The 17,510-nt window shown below is 30.1% G+C and overlaps 1 protein-coding gene across 1 annotated transcript in view; it reads left to right on the top strand.

The window, feature by feature from the left end:
- Nucleotides 1-15: 15 nt before the first annotated feature.
- Nucleotides 16-17,510, top strand: part of LOC123012053 (myosin-I heavy chain) — a 54,461-nt gene continuing 36,966 nt past the window's right edge. The window contains exons 1-4 of the mRNA XM_044409826.1: nt 16-203; nt 3,709-3,815; nt 10,286-10,348; nt 17,061-17,328. Coding sequence (XP_044265761.1) covers nt 176-203; nt 3,709-3,815; nt 10,286-10,348; nt 17,061-17,328 — 466 coding nt within the window. The 5' untranslated portion in view covers nt 16-175. The remainder of the gene's footprint in view (nt 204-3,708; nt 3,816-10,285; nt 10,349-17,060; nt 17,329-17,510) is intronic.

Below are 17,510 nucleotides of genomic sequence, written 5' to 3'. Positions count from 1 at the left end.
TTTTCCTTTCCAGTTCCAGTTCTCAGTTCTCTCGAGTTGTTAGTTCAGTTCTGTTTAGTTGAGTGTTGGTGTGTGCAAGCTCTCTTTAAAATGTTCGTGTATTAATAATTTTATCGCCACAATTATTTTCTCAATTGAAATGAGTTTTTCTACACTGTAAGGATTAATAAATACAATGCAGGAGTTAAATTTTACTGCAACGAGTAAGTGAAATTTTTGCAACCCCTGTGTTTTTAAGGGCGGCATTGACATTTGCTATTAACACGATGTTTTTTATACTTCTATTAATTCAAAGGGTCATTTTTCTGACACAAATATCCACTAAACAGTTTTTATTTCTAAATTATATTTTTGAGTAAAAAAAATATAATAAATTGCGAAGGGAGTGGGTGCAGTTTGTTTTTCGTTTTTTTATAGCACACACCTAGGGATAGGGTTTATTTAGAGGTTTACATTGCTCTCGAAATTTGGCACATATTTTACCTCATTTAGGTAAATGGGGGAGCGTTTGGAAAAATTATTAATGTCGATTTATCCTGGGGTGGAAGGGCGTATTCGTCATCAAAATGATAAAATGTGATTATTATACGCATTATGAGTTTGTTTTGCTCACAATTAGAAAAAAAATTGAATTATAATAATTAAAAAAATACAAATTTTGTGCATATGACCTGGCATTTTTTTTTTTAATACAAATAGAAGGTGGTATTTATTGAAACAATTTTTGATGATCATTAGATTATCAGGAATTATTTTGTACTTAATTGAATGTTTTAAAAATCAGATTTTTAAATAATAATTATCCTTTTTTTCCCTGTGGCTCTGTGGGTTATTTGTTTTAATCCTATTTGAAGCCAAACTTTTAAACTTTGATTCATTTGTTTTAATGATTTCCGCTTTGTATTATCTTGGGAATTAAAAATTTCATTGAGGGAAAATCGAAATGAGTTTTTTTTTCAGGCAAAACCGAAATCATGAATGATTAAAAAAAACAAAATGTGTTAGTAAGTTGGTAGAAAGTTAGTTACACAGCTGCTGAAACACACGATAAATAAAATTTATATCCTCTGTTGGCCACGAACCAAGATTGATTCATACAAATTTTATTTCTTTACGAACATCAAGTTAAAAATAGCGTTGAATTGATTATACCTTTGATATAAATAGATTTTGAGAGAAGTTCTGTTGTTTTGTTGATTTTTACTGTGGACATATTTAAATTATTTCACTGACTTTCAATTATTAATTAATTGCAAAGTTTTTATTATTGTCAATTTGGTTCAACGTTTTTTTGTAAAAAATTAAGTATAAAAATTTGAAAGAAGAAAAGCATTAGTAATAACATTTTGAAAAAATAAAGTATCTAATACTCGATCTAACACAATGATTAAAACGTGTTTATGTTTCCCAAAAAATAATAGGAAAAAAATTGAGAACAAAATTTTCCGAATGACCTTATTTTAAAAAATATCAAGTCTACCAATTTTTATCTAATGTTTAAAATTATTATTTTATATACTCAATCATAAAATTTTTTTTTATTAAATCTTAAACATCTAAAATAAGTAGTAAATCAATATTATTTTGTACTACTTAATAAAAAAATTCTTTGAAATATGTTTTCGTTTTTTCGCCATAAATTGAGATTACTCAGCCTTTTTAGTACTTTATAGTTGACAAATGAAGAAATTATCTTGTTTTTCTCTTTAGAAAACTCGCAATATACATGGTGTTTCATAACTGGGGCCCCAGAGAAAATGTCAAGTAAGATAGACACCAGGAACATGAAAAAAATGTTTGACTCTAACGGGTGTTTTTTTTTTAAATTTGGCATCAAAGCTACCCATGATAGTTTGATTGTGAACGAACCATCGTATTGAAAGTTATTAATCTAACATTTGACACCTCGTCGAACGTATGAAAAAATGTGGTCCGTTCATAACAAACTCATGTCACGTTGTTAATGTTATTATTTTTTACTAACTGGGGTACCCATTTATTTGAAAAAATTATTTTTAGGGAAGATTGAGGTTAAGATTGTTTGAATTTTCGCATAGTCGCCAACTTAAAATGATCCTTTTCAACAACTACTTTGCTGCACATTAATATAAAAACGACTATACAAGATCATCAGTATCATTAAATAGACATAAAAAAATGTTAAATGTCAAAAAATAGATGTCAAAATTTTTTGACAGAATTTTTTAAACATTTTTTCCATGTTCCTGGTATCTTATCTTGCTTGAAATTTTTTTCCTAGGCACGAGTTCTGATACACCCGATATATTGTTTGACATTAAACCTTTTTTATGTGTATTTATTGTTTAGGTATGTTTTTTCATAATTTTTCAGTAAAGGTACGAAAAAATAATTAGCTAAAAAAGCCACAAATAACATTAAACATCATAGTTATAATTTTGAAATTCTTGTAGAAGGAATTTTTTAAACATTTTTTCCATGTCCCTGAAGTCTTGTTTCACTTGGCATTTTTCTCTAGAGCGCGAGTTTTGAAATACTGTGTATTAAATGTCATTACAAATATGGTTACTGAATCTGAAGTGAGATTTTATGTTTCGATATTGAAAAAGGAGTTTTAAAAGTTTGACGTTCTCGAAAGTCCCTAGAAAACTCATTTAAGGTTTATAAAAAACCGGGCAAAATGAGAATAATTATTGTTTATACTTTGTTTAATACACGTGTGTCATTACAAATGAATCACAAAAAAAGTACCCCACCGAGCCCGTTTCTTGGGCCTTTTCTTGTGTAACTTACTCATATTTGTAACTTATAAAACTTGTAATCGTCTCATAAATAACTATTCTTCAACTATAAGATAGTTTTTTTTTGAATTTTAAAAATATATGGTATAGACCAGTTATCATTTTGAACTTTTAGAAAAAAAATCTTTCACATATATTTTCGTTTCTTCCAAGGACTGAATTTAGTGAAAGTTGTAACGATTTCTGGCTAAAGTATTAACGATTTTCTTACTTTGTTTCTTTATTTGGGAAACTTGCGTTATATTTTAAATGTCATTAAACACATTTTATACTTCTAAATTGAGAATAAAAAAGCTTTAAAGGTTAAAAGTTTAAAAGTAAAAATGCGTTTAAGGTCATTCAACAACCGGAAAAATTGAAAATGGAACCCTAATTGCATCTATATTTAAAGTAATGGGTGTACAATGACAGAGGTTAATTTGCGTTGAATACATTAATTCCAGTGCAGGTGTTTTCCTTTCGAACTCTCGAAAATGTTTACAGCACAAACTTGATCCTATTTCATTGCCACCTTTGACACTATCACAAATACGTTTCACGGTTCAATTTTACCTTAGACTTTCGCATTTCTTTCCCCTTAGTCATCTTCCGTCCCCTAAATCCGACATTTTCTAAATTAAACCATCTGTGGTTGCTTTGAAACCATCAAAACCAGGTAGTTTGGCTAAATTCCAAACAACATCTTAACAATCAGCTAAAGACCTGGACGAGACGAGCAGATGTTTCCGCCACGTGCCGCTGCCCCAGGCCTTCGAGCCATCAGCTGGTGCAACCTTTAATCAATCTTCTATTTCAAACAGGTCTTTTTACAAAGAAAGACATCAGCGATTTTCGCCGCTTTAACACAATAAACAGCAATGTCAATGACGCCTGATTCGAATAACAAGCGCATATTTCAATGCTTTATTGATAATTGCATTTATTTCAGGCTCGATGCCCGACGATGGCGTCCCGGACATGACAAGGCTGACAATCCTCGATGAAGAAGTGATAAACAAGAATCTGAAAGTGCGATACGAAAAAGACCGCATTTACGTATCCTTTGAGGAATATTTCATACATATAGAGTGTCCCAGAGGTCTGTATTTTTTCGATTACTCTGACAGTAAAGAATATAACGAAATGCGGTTTCTTTTGGACGATAGACATTTATTTTTTTCTATGGTTTAAAAATATTTTCGACATTATAGGTAATTCTTATATAGGGTGGCGCAACAAAGTAAGTAAGTAAGTAAGTATATAACACCAGGTATATTGTGCGCTTATTTGAAAGAGTTTTGAATTCTAAGAATATCCATATAAGGTTTTATGGGTCTATCATGGACCATTTATCATTTATGGGCAATTTTGAAAAATCGCAGCGGCTTTACTAGAAAGAAAAAGTGAATAAAAACAATTGCAACCATTTTTACTGGTCTTAAATTATTATGGTTGAAATTCGATCAACCTTTTACAACTACTGCAGAGTGTTAACATTCGCAAAATATCAGTTATCTTGTTTTTTTCAAATGAAACACCCTGTATGTTATTACTTTATCGTCTAGAGCTTTTAATAAGCTTTCTAAAAAACCTAGGGTTTGGAGGTCTAAACTTTAACTGTTTTATTATTGTACAGGGTGCTGCAGTTTGAATGTCCGAATAGGGAATCTCCGAAACTAAGATGTTTAGCCAAAAAACGAGTGATAGATCCTGGGGCTAATTTTTTGAGAAAATAATATTGGTTAACACCGCATCCCGCTATCGTCTTTTGTTTTCGACTTACAGACAAAAGTTGACATTTTGGCGAAATCTAAAAAAATTCATATCTTCGTTATTATAGAAGATTCGAATTTGAAATAAGGACATTATACAGGCACTTTTTACGAGGAATTTAATAATGTACTTAAAATTTTTTTTCAGTTTTTAGTTTAGCCGTAATAAGATAAACTTGCATTTTTTTTAATGGAAATCATAGGCGGTTATGGCAATTTTGAAAAGCTTGTTTTTTTCTGATCTAAAAATATATATTTGTAACAGAATATTTTTTTATAATTATACTTAAAAAAATTAAATACATATTTTGTTTGATAATAGTTGGCCATGGAAAAACTATTTCACTCCAAATGTGTAAATAATAATCAATAAGAGTTTTGTGAACTGTAAAATAGCTGAAAAAATAGATAAAATTATAAAGATTTAAAAAATACGATACGGTAGAAGCATTGAACAAATATCCGAGCGCTTCAGAACAAAATTATTACATATTTTTAAAAAATCAAAAAATAGGAAAAACAAATGTGTCAACAGTCAACACAATTAGAAAAAACATTTTTTTGGTGATCTAATGGAAGTAGGATAACGTTTCACATAGACGGAATTTGGGTATTTGAATAGCCATATCGTCATTTTTGTGTCATATAAAATATACAGGTGCGCCAGAACTCGCGCCCCAGAGAAAAATTTCAAGTAAGATAAGATATGGAACATGAACAAAATTTTAAAAAAATTCTATCTGTCAAAAAATTTTGACATTTATGATACTCATGATCTTGTATATGTTTTTTTAAAATTATTTAGTAAAAGTACAAAAATTTTGCCAATAAAAGCCACAAATAACATTGAACAGAGTTGCAATTTAGGACTCAGCTTGTTTGTTTTCTCTTCTAATAGCCTATAGCAAAAAAAGTATTTTTCCAAAAGAAACAAATAAAGTCAAATGCAAAATTTAAACACTCATAACTTCGAAATTTTTATAGATAAAATTTTTGTAACCTTTTTCCCATGTTCCTGGGATCTGTATATGTAATTTTTCTCTGGGGCGCGAGTTCTGGCGTACCCTGTATTTTATTGAAGAATAAAGCGGCTTTTTTTTACAACCCTCTATGTATCACTAGAAGTTACAATGGTAATGTTAGCTTGTTTAAAAACAAAGAAATGTTATTAGTCGCCAATAAGTTGATTTACAATTTATTTTGCATTTTTTTCATTACTTAGTACTTGGAAAACTCTTTTATTAGTAACACTGGTTGAATAATATAGTTTAAATCCTTTTAATTGAAAATGCAACATTTTTTCATAGCCAACTGCGAATAAAAATCAAAGATAATTTTTTGCTAAAAGTGTATTAAAATAATTTGTTACAAATATATATTTTTTAGGTAAGAAAAAAACAAGCTTTTTAAAAATGACAACCATCTATGACTCCCATTTAAAAAAATACAAGTTTATTTTATTACGGCTAAACAAACAACTGAAAAAAATGTTAAAAAGTGCCTGTATAATGTCTTTATTTCAAATCTGTGTCTTCTATAATAACGAAGATATGATTTTTTTTAGATTTCGCTAAAATGTCAATTACTTGTCAAGTACTTTTTTTCATAAAATTGCCCATAAAACGGCCGATGATAGACCCATAAAACCTAGTATGCATGTTCTTAGAATTAAAAACTCTTTCAAATAAGCGCATAATATACCTGGTGTTCCATAAAAAAAATATAACTTTGTTGCGCCACCCTATAACGAAATTACCTATAATGATGAAAATATTTTTAAACCATAGAAAAAATAAATGTCTATCGTCCAAAAGAAACCGCATTTCGTTATCTTCTTTACTGTCAGAGTAATCGAAGAGCTCTGGGACACCCTGTATAAACATACATATTTCAAATGTGTTGCATCCCGACTGAAAAAACTAAATAAAATTCCATTTCGGGCAACTCTCGCCCAATTCGCATCGATTTCCGATTTGCGTGAATGTCATTGTCACGATGTTACGTCAGGAGGAATCTAACTCCGGTTTCAATGTTAGTCAGATTGAAGCTACCGGAACTGATCTTAATGACTCAACCTTATAGGTTTTTTGACCTAGAAATATCCATTGATCGGGGTGATTCATTCAGGAACGATTTAAGAAATTTCGGTTCTTAATCATCAAGCGCAGAACTGTCTCGAAGGTCGTTTTTTCCGACACCAGATTGCTCGAGAAAAAGAGTTACATATTTAGCAGATGAGACAAAAGTTATCTCATTGCGATAGAAAGTTAAATCATTGGCTTCTGGGGTTCCATATGACGCGATATTACTCCCTTGCAACTGACATAAAATACCCTCGTTAACTCCATATCGTTCCATTCTGTCAAGTTATCGAATCCGAGGGCGTTGATTGTTATGATGACAGGCTTAAGCATTTTTAAGCCGCATTCAGGGTACTAATCAACAATAAAAGCAATCCTTAATCGGTTTGCATTGTTTTACGACAAACGAATAGGGCGACTCGAGTGAACAAAGTTTGAAAGAAGAAAAATAATATGTACAATTCCCAGCAACTTTTGCTCATTTAAATTTTATCACTTATCATTAGTAATCACTACAATACGCACTTTCTTCTTGTTTGTCTAAATAAACATGAATTTTTTTATTGTTCATGTAATTTTTTATACTTTAAGAGGTATAAAATGTTGAGGTGTACGGAATGTCCATTTAAAGTTACACACAATTTGAAAATTACAAAAATGTTCATTTTTTTTAAACAATATTTAATAACTTTGCATTACTGCAATTAAAACTAAAAACAAAATATGGTTTTATAGTATTTGATAAACAAGAATTTGGCAAAATTGTAGGTTGTCATTTGAAAAAAAAAAATGAGTACGGTCGTCCAATATATTGCATAGTTGAAAATAATAATTGGATAATAATATTGGCAACCAGAAAACAACCCAATAGTACACTACTCCACAAAAAATTAAAGGAACAAAAAAATTTCCTAATTTTTTTAGTAATTTTTAAAAAGCTCGATGAGTTAGTCTTTCAAAAATCACCAAAAAAATTAGGAAGATTTTTTGTTCCTTTAATTTTTTGAAGTAGTGTATATTAAGCATCAAGAATGGTAAGGACATTTTACCGATCGAAGACAATAATTGTTTGGAGGAGGAGCGAAGCTTATGACATTTTTTGAGCGATTGATTTTTTTTTAATAAAATATTTAACAAGTGTTCTAGAACGACAAACTACTTGCGTTGTACCATTAATAATAATTAAGTCATTATGTTCCAATTGTCCTTTAATTGTCCACCCTGTACCTATATGCTACAAAATTACGTTACCTTTTCCAGGCAAAATTTATCAAAAAAAATTCAAAACAATAAGCCATTTAATACTCATATTAACAAATTAAAAAATATTACTCGAAGCTTCTTAAGACATTTCATGTAATGTAGTGATTAAAAATTAAAATAGAAATTATACAAAACTGTAGAAAAAATATAAATGGATTTTGATTAAACAAACAAACAATTAAATTACATAAAAAAAGTGTTTTTGTAGTAACAATAAAATAATAGTTTAACAGTTTTTCATTTTTCTTTTGTACATATTAAGATTTACAAAAAATTGCGTTTTATTTAACTCTAGTTTAAAGGTGGATGCATATGCATACACTTCTTTTTCTTCATAATACATGTTTTTGTATTTTCTAGACTCCCCCTTTGTTTAGAATTATAATACAACACTGAAAATATCAACAAATTATTTGTATTTTAAACTGAATTGTTCAGTAAAGTTGGCGGCATTTATCTGACGTTTATTGGAAAACTTTCTCAGTTGTAACAACTTCCATTTTGAGTCATATAACGGGTGCTTTTTTAAAATTTGGCGTCAAAGCTAGCCATGAAAGTTTGGTTGTGAACGAATCATCGTATTGAAAGTTATTAATCTGACATTTGACACGGGCGTATTAAAAATTGTGGTCTGTTTACAACACCCTCGTATCACCGCCAACTATGACGCCAAATTTAAATAAATACCCGTTATAATAAAGACTCTAACCGATTTTCAGACTCAATCCAAAATACCGATACCACTGACTGATAAATGATAAACTATTTGAAAATTTTCAAAAATATAAACATAGATATTTATGATAGCTTTGATAGTTTTCATAAATTGGCGTCCTATGGTGTGTACAGGGTGCTGCATTTTGGATGTCCGAATAGGGAATCTCCGAAACTAAGATGTTTAGCCAAAAACGAGTGATACATTCTGGAGCTCATTTTTTGACAAAATAATATTGGTTAAAACCGCATTCCGCTATCGTCTTTTGTTTTCGACTTACAGACAAAAATTGACATTTTAGCGAAATCTAAAAAAGGCAGAGTTAAATATAGTAAAAGAGCAGTTATGACATTAGGAAAACTAGGTGATAACTCATTCGAGTATTAAAAATTCTGCAAATTCTTTTACAGATTTTGTTGTCTTTAGTTTCTCTTTTATGTACAAATTTTTAACAAGTGATGCCAATTTACTGGAAAAAGCTTTGTTGACTATGTCGTTCTTATAAAAATTTGTTGTGTTGACAACAACTTCGTCATCATTAAGTTCCGCCAAACGTTTAGGGTTTGAAAGAGAAAATTGAATCTTATTAATAATTTTTGTACACTCTTTAAAAATGTATAAACTATTACTAGTATTATTCTTGTTGTCTAAGGTACCGCCCGATGATACAGTGTCACGAGGTGTGCGACTTTCCGGACACCCGTATAAAGATCATACCAGTTTTTACGTCGTTTGAGTACATTTTGAAAGAAAAGGAAAAAAGTTGAAGTGTTAAAACTTGTCGGTGTCATGAATGAAATATCAACAACTAGATACTTTGATTTAAATTAATAATCTAAATTTTTCAAACATAACAAAAGCCAAGTTATCTGTGAGAATATATTTTGGGTTGCGTCTGAAAATCCGTTAGGGTCTTTATTATAAAATAAATGACTCACCCTGTATCTAAAAAGACAAAATAAGTTCTGTTTTCTTTCTTATTTTACATAGTCATACTTTTTAAGAGTGTAGTTTTAGCTTATTAACTTATGAAAAGAAAAATATATTGTAAAGTTTTTAAAAAATTTAAACTTGTAAATTCTCTTTTGATGCATGTTAAGATAATTTATCAACGGAGAAATAAGTCACTCTAAATAGTAAATGACTCACTCAATTTGTCACAAATCTATGTAAACACAAAAATTTCGGTAGTGTTTAATCACTGTTATCGGAACCTGACTCAATAAATATTGGTCTCACAATCAAATCATTCACTGAAAAATTAAATATTGGGGTTCGCCAAATACCGACTACAAACCGTAATAGGGTCGGAAAGGGCGGAAATTAAGAAATAATTAATGTAACACCATCGGAATCCAGAATCTATTTTCTGATAAAGCTGGATATCTCTGTTAAATTATAACGAAATAAATACAATAATTTCTATTTCGGTAACTTATATACTTAAAAAATTATCAAATCAATACTTACTTGACTGGTCATTCTAAAAATTTAATAACTGACCTGAATTAAAACTAGGAGAGCCTTTGTATAAGACAAACAGGAAGACATGTGCTTTTATAATTACTCTTCTTTGCTTTTGATCTGAGCGCAACGAGTTTGAAACAAACCAGAGTCTTATCATCACTAGTGCGAAATAATCAGTTACAACCCCTTTTCCTAGTATTTTCTAGTATTTTCCTTAATTAGATTTAGACATACACTGGCTCAATCCTCGTCGCAGTCAACCCTTACAAGGACATTGACATCTACTCTCAAGTAAGCAAACAAAACTTTTTCAAATTAACGATTAGCATTCGTAACACGCGAGATTTCCGGGCATTGTGTGTCACCAATCATTTGCAAAAGAGTTTAATTTCGCGTTGTAACATCCAACATCCTTTGGCCTCCCACGCCTCGTGTTAAACAAACACAGGGCGACAAAAAAAAGTAATGTCGTGACTACTTGACAAATTTGATATCATTTTGTTCGTCTCAGTGAGACAAATCAAATGCACTAAAAAAGATTTAAAAAAGTCCACACACTTTGAACTAAATAATTTTTTTCTAATTTAAATGAATTTAAAATACTTTAACTTTAAAAAATCATTACTCACTAACTATTAGGCCTATTTCCTTCAAATAAAAACCATTCTAAAGAGATGGCCTTGCCCTTTAGAATGATATGAAATTTGAAATTGAATATTGGTAAACTTTTCTTCGAACAATGTTCGAAGAAGTTCGAAGTAATCTAAGAAACACCCTACGAGTAAATTTTTTTTCATCATCACCATCGTGTAGAGCATCTCCTTATTAGTTGTAATCCAAATTTTCAAAAGAATATACCGAGTAGTTTTCAAAATATGATTTTTTGGAATTAAGGTTTGCTAATCAAACATTGCTCCATATAGGAGAAATGCATGTTAATCTTACTTAAAATTGCATTTTTATAAAAGTATTTGTTTTAAGACTCTTTTTCTTGTTAAAAATGGTCAATTACACCTTCTTTGTTCTAATTAGAATAAACAAAAACTGTTTCTTTACTTAAAACAGACAAAGAGTACCTGCGTACTAATTAAAGCAAATAAAGAGTTTTTTTGTTCTAAAAATGATCACTGATCATTGAGCAAAAAGGATCTAGAAGTTTAAAGCAGTAGCTTAAAATTAAGGGCAAATCTTTTTCAAATTAAATCACTTTCCATTCAGATTCCAACTTGTTCACTTTGTTCTAGCTACCTGAACTTTTTTTTTGAAAATATTCTCAGCAAATGCTTTCTCATCACTTTCTACTGATGTTGAATGCAATAAGTCAGTTGCTTCGTGTGCAACTGTTATCACAACAACTAGGTACTACCTAGAAGCTAACTAAAGCTAATCGTAGAATGTACCAACAAAATAAATCAGATGACTTATTGGATTTAACATCACTCGAAAATGTTGAAAAAGCATTTGCTCAGAACATTTTCAAAAAAAAGTTCAGAAAGCTAGAACAAAGTGAACAAGTCAAAATCGAAATGGAATGTGATTTGATTTGAAAAAGATTTGCCCTTATATTTAAGGCTCGTGCCTTAAACTTCTAGATCCTCTTTGCTCAATGATCAGTGGTCATTTTTACACCAAAAAAACTCTTTATTTTCTTTAATTAGTACGTAGGTACTATTTATTTGTTTTAAGTAAAGAAACAGTTTTTGTTTATTCTAATTAGAACAAAGAAGGTGCAATTGACGATTTTTAAGCAAAAGAAGAGTCTTAAAACAAATACTTTTATAAAAATGCAATTTTAAGTAAGATTAACATTAACGCAATGCTTGATTAGCAAACCTTAACTTCAAAAAATCATATCTTGAAAACTACCCGGTATATTATTTAAAAAATTTGGATTCTTACTAATGAAAAGATGCTCTACACGATGGTGACGAAGAAAAAAAAATACTCGTAGGTTTTTTCTTAGATTATTTCGATTTACTTCGAACATCTTCGAACACTGTTCGAAGAAAAGTTTGCCAATATTCAATTTCAAATTTCATATCTTTCTAAAGGGCAAGGCCATCCCTTAAGAATGGTTTTTATTTGAAGGAAATCGGCTTAATAGTTATTGAGTAATGATTTTTTAAAGTTAAAGTATTTTAAATTCATTTAAATTAGAAAAAAATTAATTAGTTCAAAGTGTGTGGACTTTTTGAAATTTTTTTTAGTGCATTTGATTTGTCTCACTGAGACGAACAAAATGATATAAAATTTGTCAAGTTGTCACGACATAACTTTTTTTTGTCGCCCTGTGAAATTAACTTTGCAAAAAACAGGAGTGTTACACGTGTGATTGTCTCGGTCGTCATAATATAGGTTAGAGAAGGGGTAGGTTGATAATACCGAGGGGCTGTATTGATCAAGGCGGTGGCCACCCCAACGCGTATAAATAAAGATAAACTATGGCAAACGCCGAAAACGGAGTGAGACAGAGGAGACTTGAATGAACCATCCGATTGTAAACGGTTGCTGGCAAGCGGTTTAATAAAGAACCTCTTCTTTATCGTAATGTCAAAACGCATTGTATGGTCATACGGGTGGAATAAAAAGATTGTGGGGAGACAATGCCCACTTATGGTGGATTTTGTTTCCTCTTGTAAAATTATTCTAATGAAATTTTAACAGTGAAAGAGACTTCCAGGCACGCAGCAAGTTGAAAATTGTCTCTATTGAATCATGATGGTGCTTGAGAGGAATATTCATGAGAGGCTTTTTTCCATAAATGTATACCGTTTTATTTTATATATGCATGTAATGAGTTGTTTACTGCTGGAAAATTATACGGGATTTCTTTGTTTTGATAGTGAATAAATAAGAGTAAATATTTGTGTTATTATTATCTTGCATGTTCTTTGGACTTGTCTTGGCACTATCACAGTAAAAGATACGAGTATTATTGAATTATGCGACAGGGGCGGATGTCCGTTATAGTTTTGCAAATTTGTTATCAGAGGAACTTGCTATCAAATATCATCGAAGGAGCTTTTACCACACAGGAGGAAAGTTTTCATTCGGAAGTTGGGATTGTTTTATTTTCACACCGTGCGATCAAAAAAAAAATTAAATTAGGCGACGATTAATACTCTACAGTTGGCAACATGTTGGCTGGAACTGAAACTGAAAATGACCATTCACCGTTTTCGTCTTGTACAGTATTTTTGTAACTTGTAACAATAAAAATTTTCTACTCTAAAGTGAACATTATTTCACTCAAAATGAATAAAACGCAAACTTGTCAAAGTTTCCGCTGACATTTGATGTCAAAAATCAGAATTGCCATCTGAAGGATTTTAATCACCGACTACTCTAATTTATTTTCTTTTTGATCGCACGGTATTAAAATATACCTATCTATTATTTATGCATTGATATGAAATACCACAACACAATGGAAACAATTTTTTATTTCTTTTCCTTGCATAGAAAACTTCCTTTGTTTGGAGAGGAATTTAAAAATTAGAGACTAATGAGCTTTTTAATATATCTGTACCAAGACCTGCAAACCATCTTTTACATGGAATTCCTTTATAAATGGAAGCATTTTAATTTTAATAATAATATAAAAATAGAACAAAAAAATAAAAAGTCAAAAACTGGAGTAATATTTTAAAGTTCTTGTCCATATCATGCAAAATATATATATATTTTTAAATAATCAATGTTCAACAAACGTGGGCCAACAACACTCTCTACAGTTAGATTTTTCTTTGGTCTATTCATAATTGGAAAAATCATTACGTTTGGAAAAATTTGGGGAAGGTTGATGAAAACTCTCTCAAAATCACTTGAGTAATCCAAAAACATAATAAAAACATAGCTTTCTACAGTATGTTCCCGGATTGAGTTTACAAAAGGAAATTTTTTTTTATCTTTGATTTTACGCCAAAACTGCAAAGAAAAAACATTTTTTGCTTTACCTGAAACGAAATCTGTAATTAAAACTTCATTATTCTAACTCAGTAGAAAGAAAAGTTCATTTTTCTCTTGATTTTGGACTGCTTTTTAAGTCCTATATCACATTGGTGGTTTTGTTATTTTGACAATGATGTTACTTTGACAAATGAGTTTACGTAAGTTAAATACCAAAAATGTTTGTAAAAAACATAATTTTATAAATAGCAACTCAAAGAAACAGCTCTAAGATAAAGATAAAAATAAAAATTATTTTTAACAAAAACTATCATTATTTAATTAATAAAGTAATTGTCAAAGTGGCATACAGTTGTCAAATAAATAAAACCGCCAATGTGATAGGACTTAAAAAAGCAGTCAAATGTCAAAAAGTAACAATTGAAAGTAAGAATTTTTAAACATTTTTTATGTCCCTCTTATCTTCTTGGCATCTTTTTCTGGGGCGCGAGTTGTAAAGCACCCTGTATATATTAATTAATTATACAGAAGTATACACAGTGATGATTGACAACTCCTTGTCACAAAGTACATATGTGAATTAAAATTAATTAAAAACTGACATAAATTAAACGAATCTTATTCAAATACTTAGCTTAGAGCGTGACAGTAATATTGTTTTCCTCTCGTTTTACAAAAATATATACAGTGAACCACGTTTCATCCTCAATTCCTTAACTAATCAGAAAACACAAAAAAAAAAATTACAACAAAAAAATTGCCCCATAAAATTAATAAAAAACGATTTCAACAAAAACCTTCTTGTCTAGTTTTTATATCGACAAAATCAGTATACTGTATGTTCCCGGATTGAGTTTACAAGACTACTACTACACTACCCGAGTGCAATTAGAAAAACCATTTTTTGCTTCACCTGAAACGAGCTAATCTGTATTTAAAACTTCACTATACTAATTCAGTGAAAAGAAAAGTTAATTTTTCTCTTGATTTTTCTCTGCTTTTTTTTTATTTATTTGACAATTATAAGTCACTTTGACAATTAATTTATTAATTAAATAATGATAGAGCTTGTTCCAAATCTGGTGGCGAACTAGCGTTGTCAAAAATGACTGAATTTTGACAATAAACATATGTTTACTATTAAAAAAAATATTGTTCATAGGCGTCGTATGAAATAATATTTCAAAACCACTGTTATTCTTTAAAAAATTATAACAAGTAGGTACTCGTACATAAGATGAAGAATGATGAACAAATTATTAAATTGTTAACACATGAAAAGAATTTTCAAAAATGATATTCCTAACAATCCTTGTCTTCAAAATTTTTAGAGAAAAAAAAGTACGCCCATGTATTTTTTCTATCTTTACCAAGTGGGCGCACTCCAAGTGTCTTTTCTGTCACTGTGAGTTTGCTACCAGATATGGAATAAGCTCTAGTTCTTGTTAAAAATGATTTTGTTTTTTATCTTAAAGCTGTTTCTTTGAGTTGCTATTTATTAAAATTATGTTTTTCACGAATATTTTTGTTATTTAACTTGTGTAAACTCAGGTGAAGCAAAAAATGTTTTCCCTTTGCAGTTTTGACGTAAAAGATAAAACAAATTTCCTCTTGTAAACCCAATCCGGGGACATACTGTATATAAAATACCGCAGTTGATACCCACTTCCGGAAGTACCGCCATCTTGAAAATATTTTCATTAAGTAGGACGTAACCCATATTATGACTCTAAACAAAATTTTAAATAAATATCATTATTACAACTTCCAAAACTTCTAGTATGGGGTTTAGCCGGAACAGCCTGTATAGTTTACACATTTTGCGTTGCAATGAAAAAATCAAAAAACGAACCAAAATGAATAACACTGATAGTACAAGAGATAATACATTTATGTCATTTCAAAAAATCTCAATGTAAGCCACGCTTTATTGTCATTATGATTGACGTTTAAAACTAAAATTTGAAAGTTTTAGTTGAAATTTATTTTTGGCGTCGATTTTCTGAAACAATAATGCCAGCAATACGTGTTTTTATATAAATTTAATAAATAATTTTGATTTGTTGTCCTTTTTTCTCTAGTTATCAGGATAAAAATTACAAAAACCGAAAGCGGGGTTAGTTGCCTAAGGCCCGTTTTACATAGTTGAATGACAAATCGTTCAAAATTCCGAGTCCGCCAGTGTAGTGTATTACTACACACATACATTTTTTTTTAATTTGCCGTTTTAAGTTGTCATGCTCAAATTATCTGTTTACTATTAAAGATTATAAAAAATAAATCGTATTTGTTTATTTATTTATATCCATCTTGTTTATATCTATAACGAAACTAATAATTAATAACAAATATAATTCGATATTAAGAAACCTGCTCTAGAAATTAAAAATGCAGAAAATCAAAGAAAAAAAGTGTTTTCCAACTTGCTTTTTGTCATTTAATTAAAAATTTCCGCTGTAGTGGTCATTATTTTCCTAATTTTCTTTTAATTCTCCCGAGAGCTCATTAAATCCACAAAAATCAATTTATTTTTCCAACTTATTCATTTAAAATTTTGAATCTCAAACACCAATGATGTTTAAAATTCATTAGATACTAATGTATTTTTCAAATAGATAAAAAAAATTAATGTTGTAAGTAGTAGAAGAAAAAACATTAGTTTGTCGGTAGTTTATTGCATGTTTTTGTCATATTTATTTCGCAAATAACCACTTATTTATACACATTTATTATTTTTAAATCAGAGATTTTTACTATCTAGTAAAAATTATACAGTGGGAACTTCTTGCGTTCCGGCGACTGCTTTTAGTAATTGTACTGTCTGAAATCAGTAATGAGGTTGTATGTTAAAAAAAGGAAACGCATCAGACTTTTCTCTTGGGAATTATTAAAAAAAAAATCATGTAAGAATCATTGCACCTGCACGATATCACACACCTGCCATCACTAATTCCTCAAATTTCATCTAATCTCAAAATTTCGTCTAATCCCCTCATTCTTTGCTGAAATCTGAAACCGTCGCGAAGTAAAACATAATATCAAAATACACTCGAATTAAAATTCAAGCCTAATTGAATAACCATCTGTCCTCCAGCAATACGTGAGTAAATACCAGGGGAAAAAATTAGGGGCACACGAGCCACATGTTTTCGCATTGGCGGAAGCAGCTTACGCCTCTCTTCAAGCAGATCCGAGTGGAAAAGGTCACACGAACCAAAGCTTGGTTATAAGTGGAGAAAGCGGTGCTGGAAAAACGGAAAACACTCGCTTTATCCTTCAGTATTTATGTTCAGTCACCAGTGGAGTTTCGACATGGGTTGAGCAACAGATTCTCGAAGCTAACACTATATTGGAAGCTTTCGGTGCGTCTTTGAGGGTCCTATGCAGTCGGTTCACAAATGTACAGTCGAACAAAGTGAAAATGACGCGAAATGAAAATTGAATTCTTCTGAATTTAATTTTAATTAATTAATTTAATTCCTTAAACTAATTCGAATTAAGTTGACATTTATTTTGCATTGACATTTTTTAATGAAAAATTTAA

The sequence above is a fragment of the Tribolium madens genome, unplaced genomic scaffold (genome assembly GCF_015345945.1).
Source record: "Tribolium madens isolate multiple individuals breed KSU strain unplaced genomic scaffold, Tmad_KSU_1.1 Scaffold_91;HRSCAF=231;Tcas5.2_LG7, whole genome shotgun sequence".
Classification (NCBI taxonomy): Eukaryota; Metazoa; Arthropoda; class Insecta; order Coleoptera; family Tenebrionidae; genus Tribolium; species Tribolium madens.
This window is presented reverse-complemented; position numbering and strand designations above follow the sequence as displayed.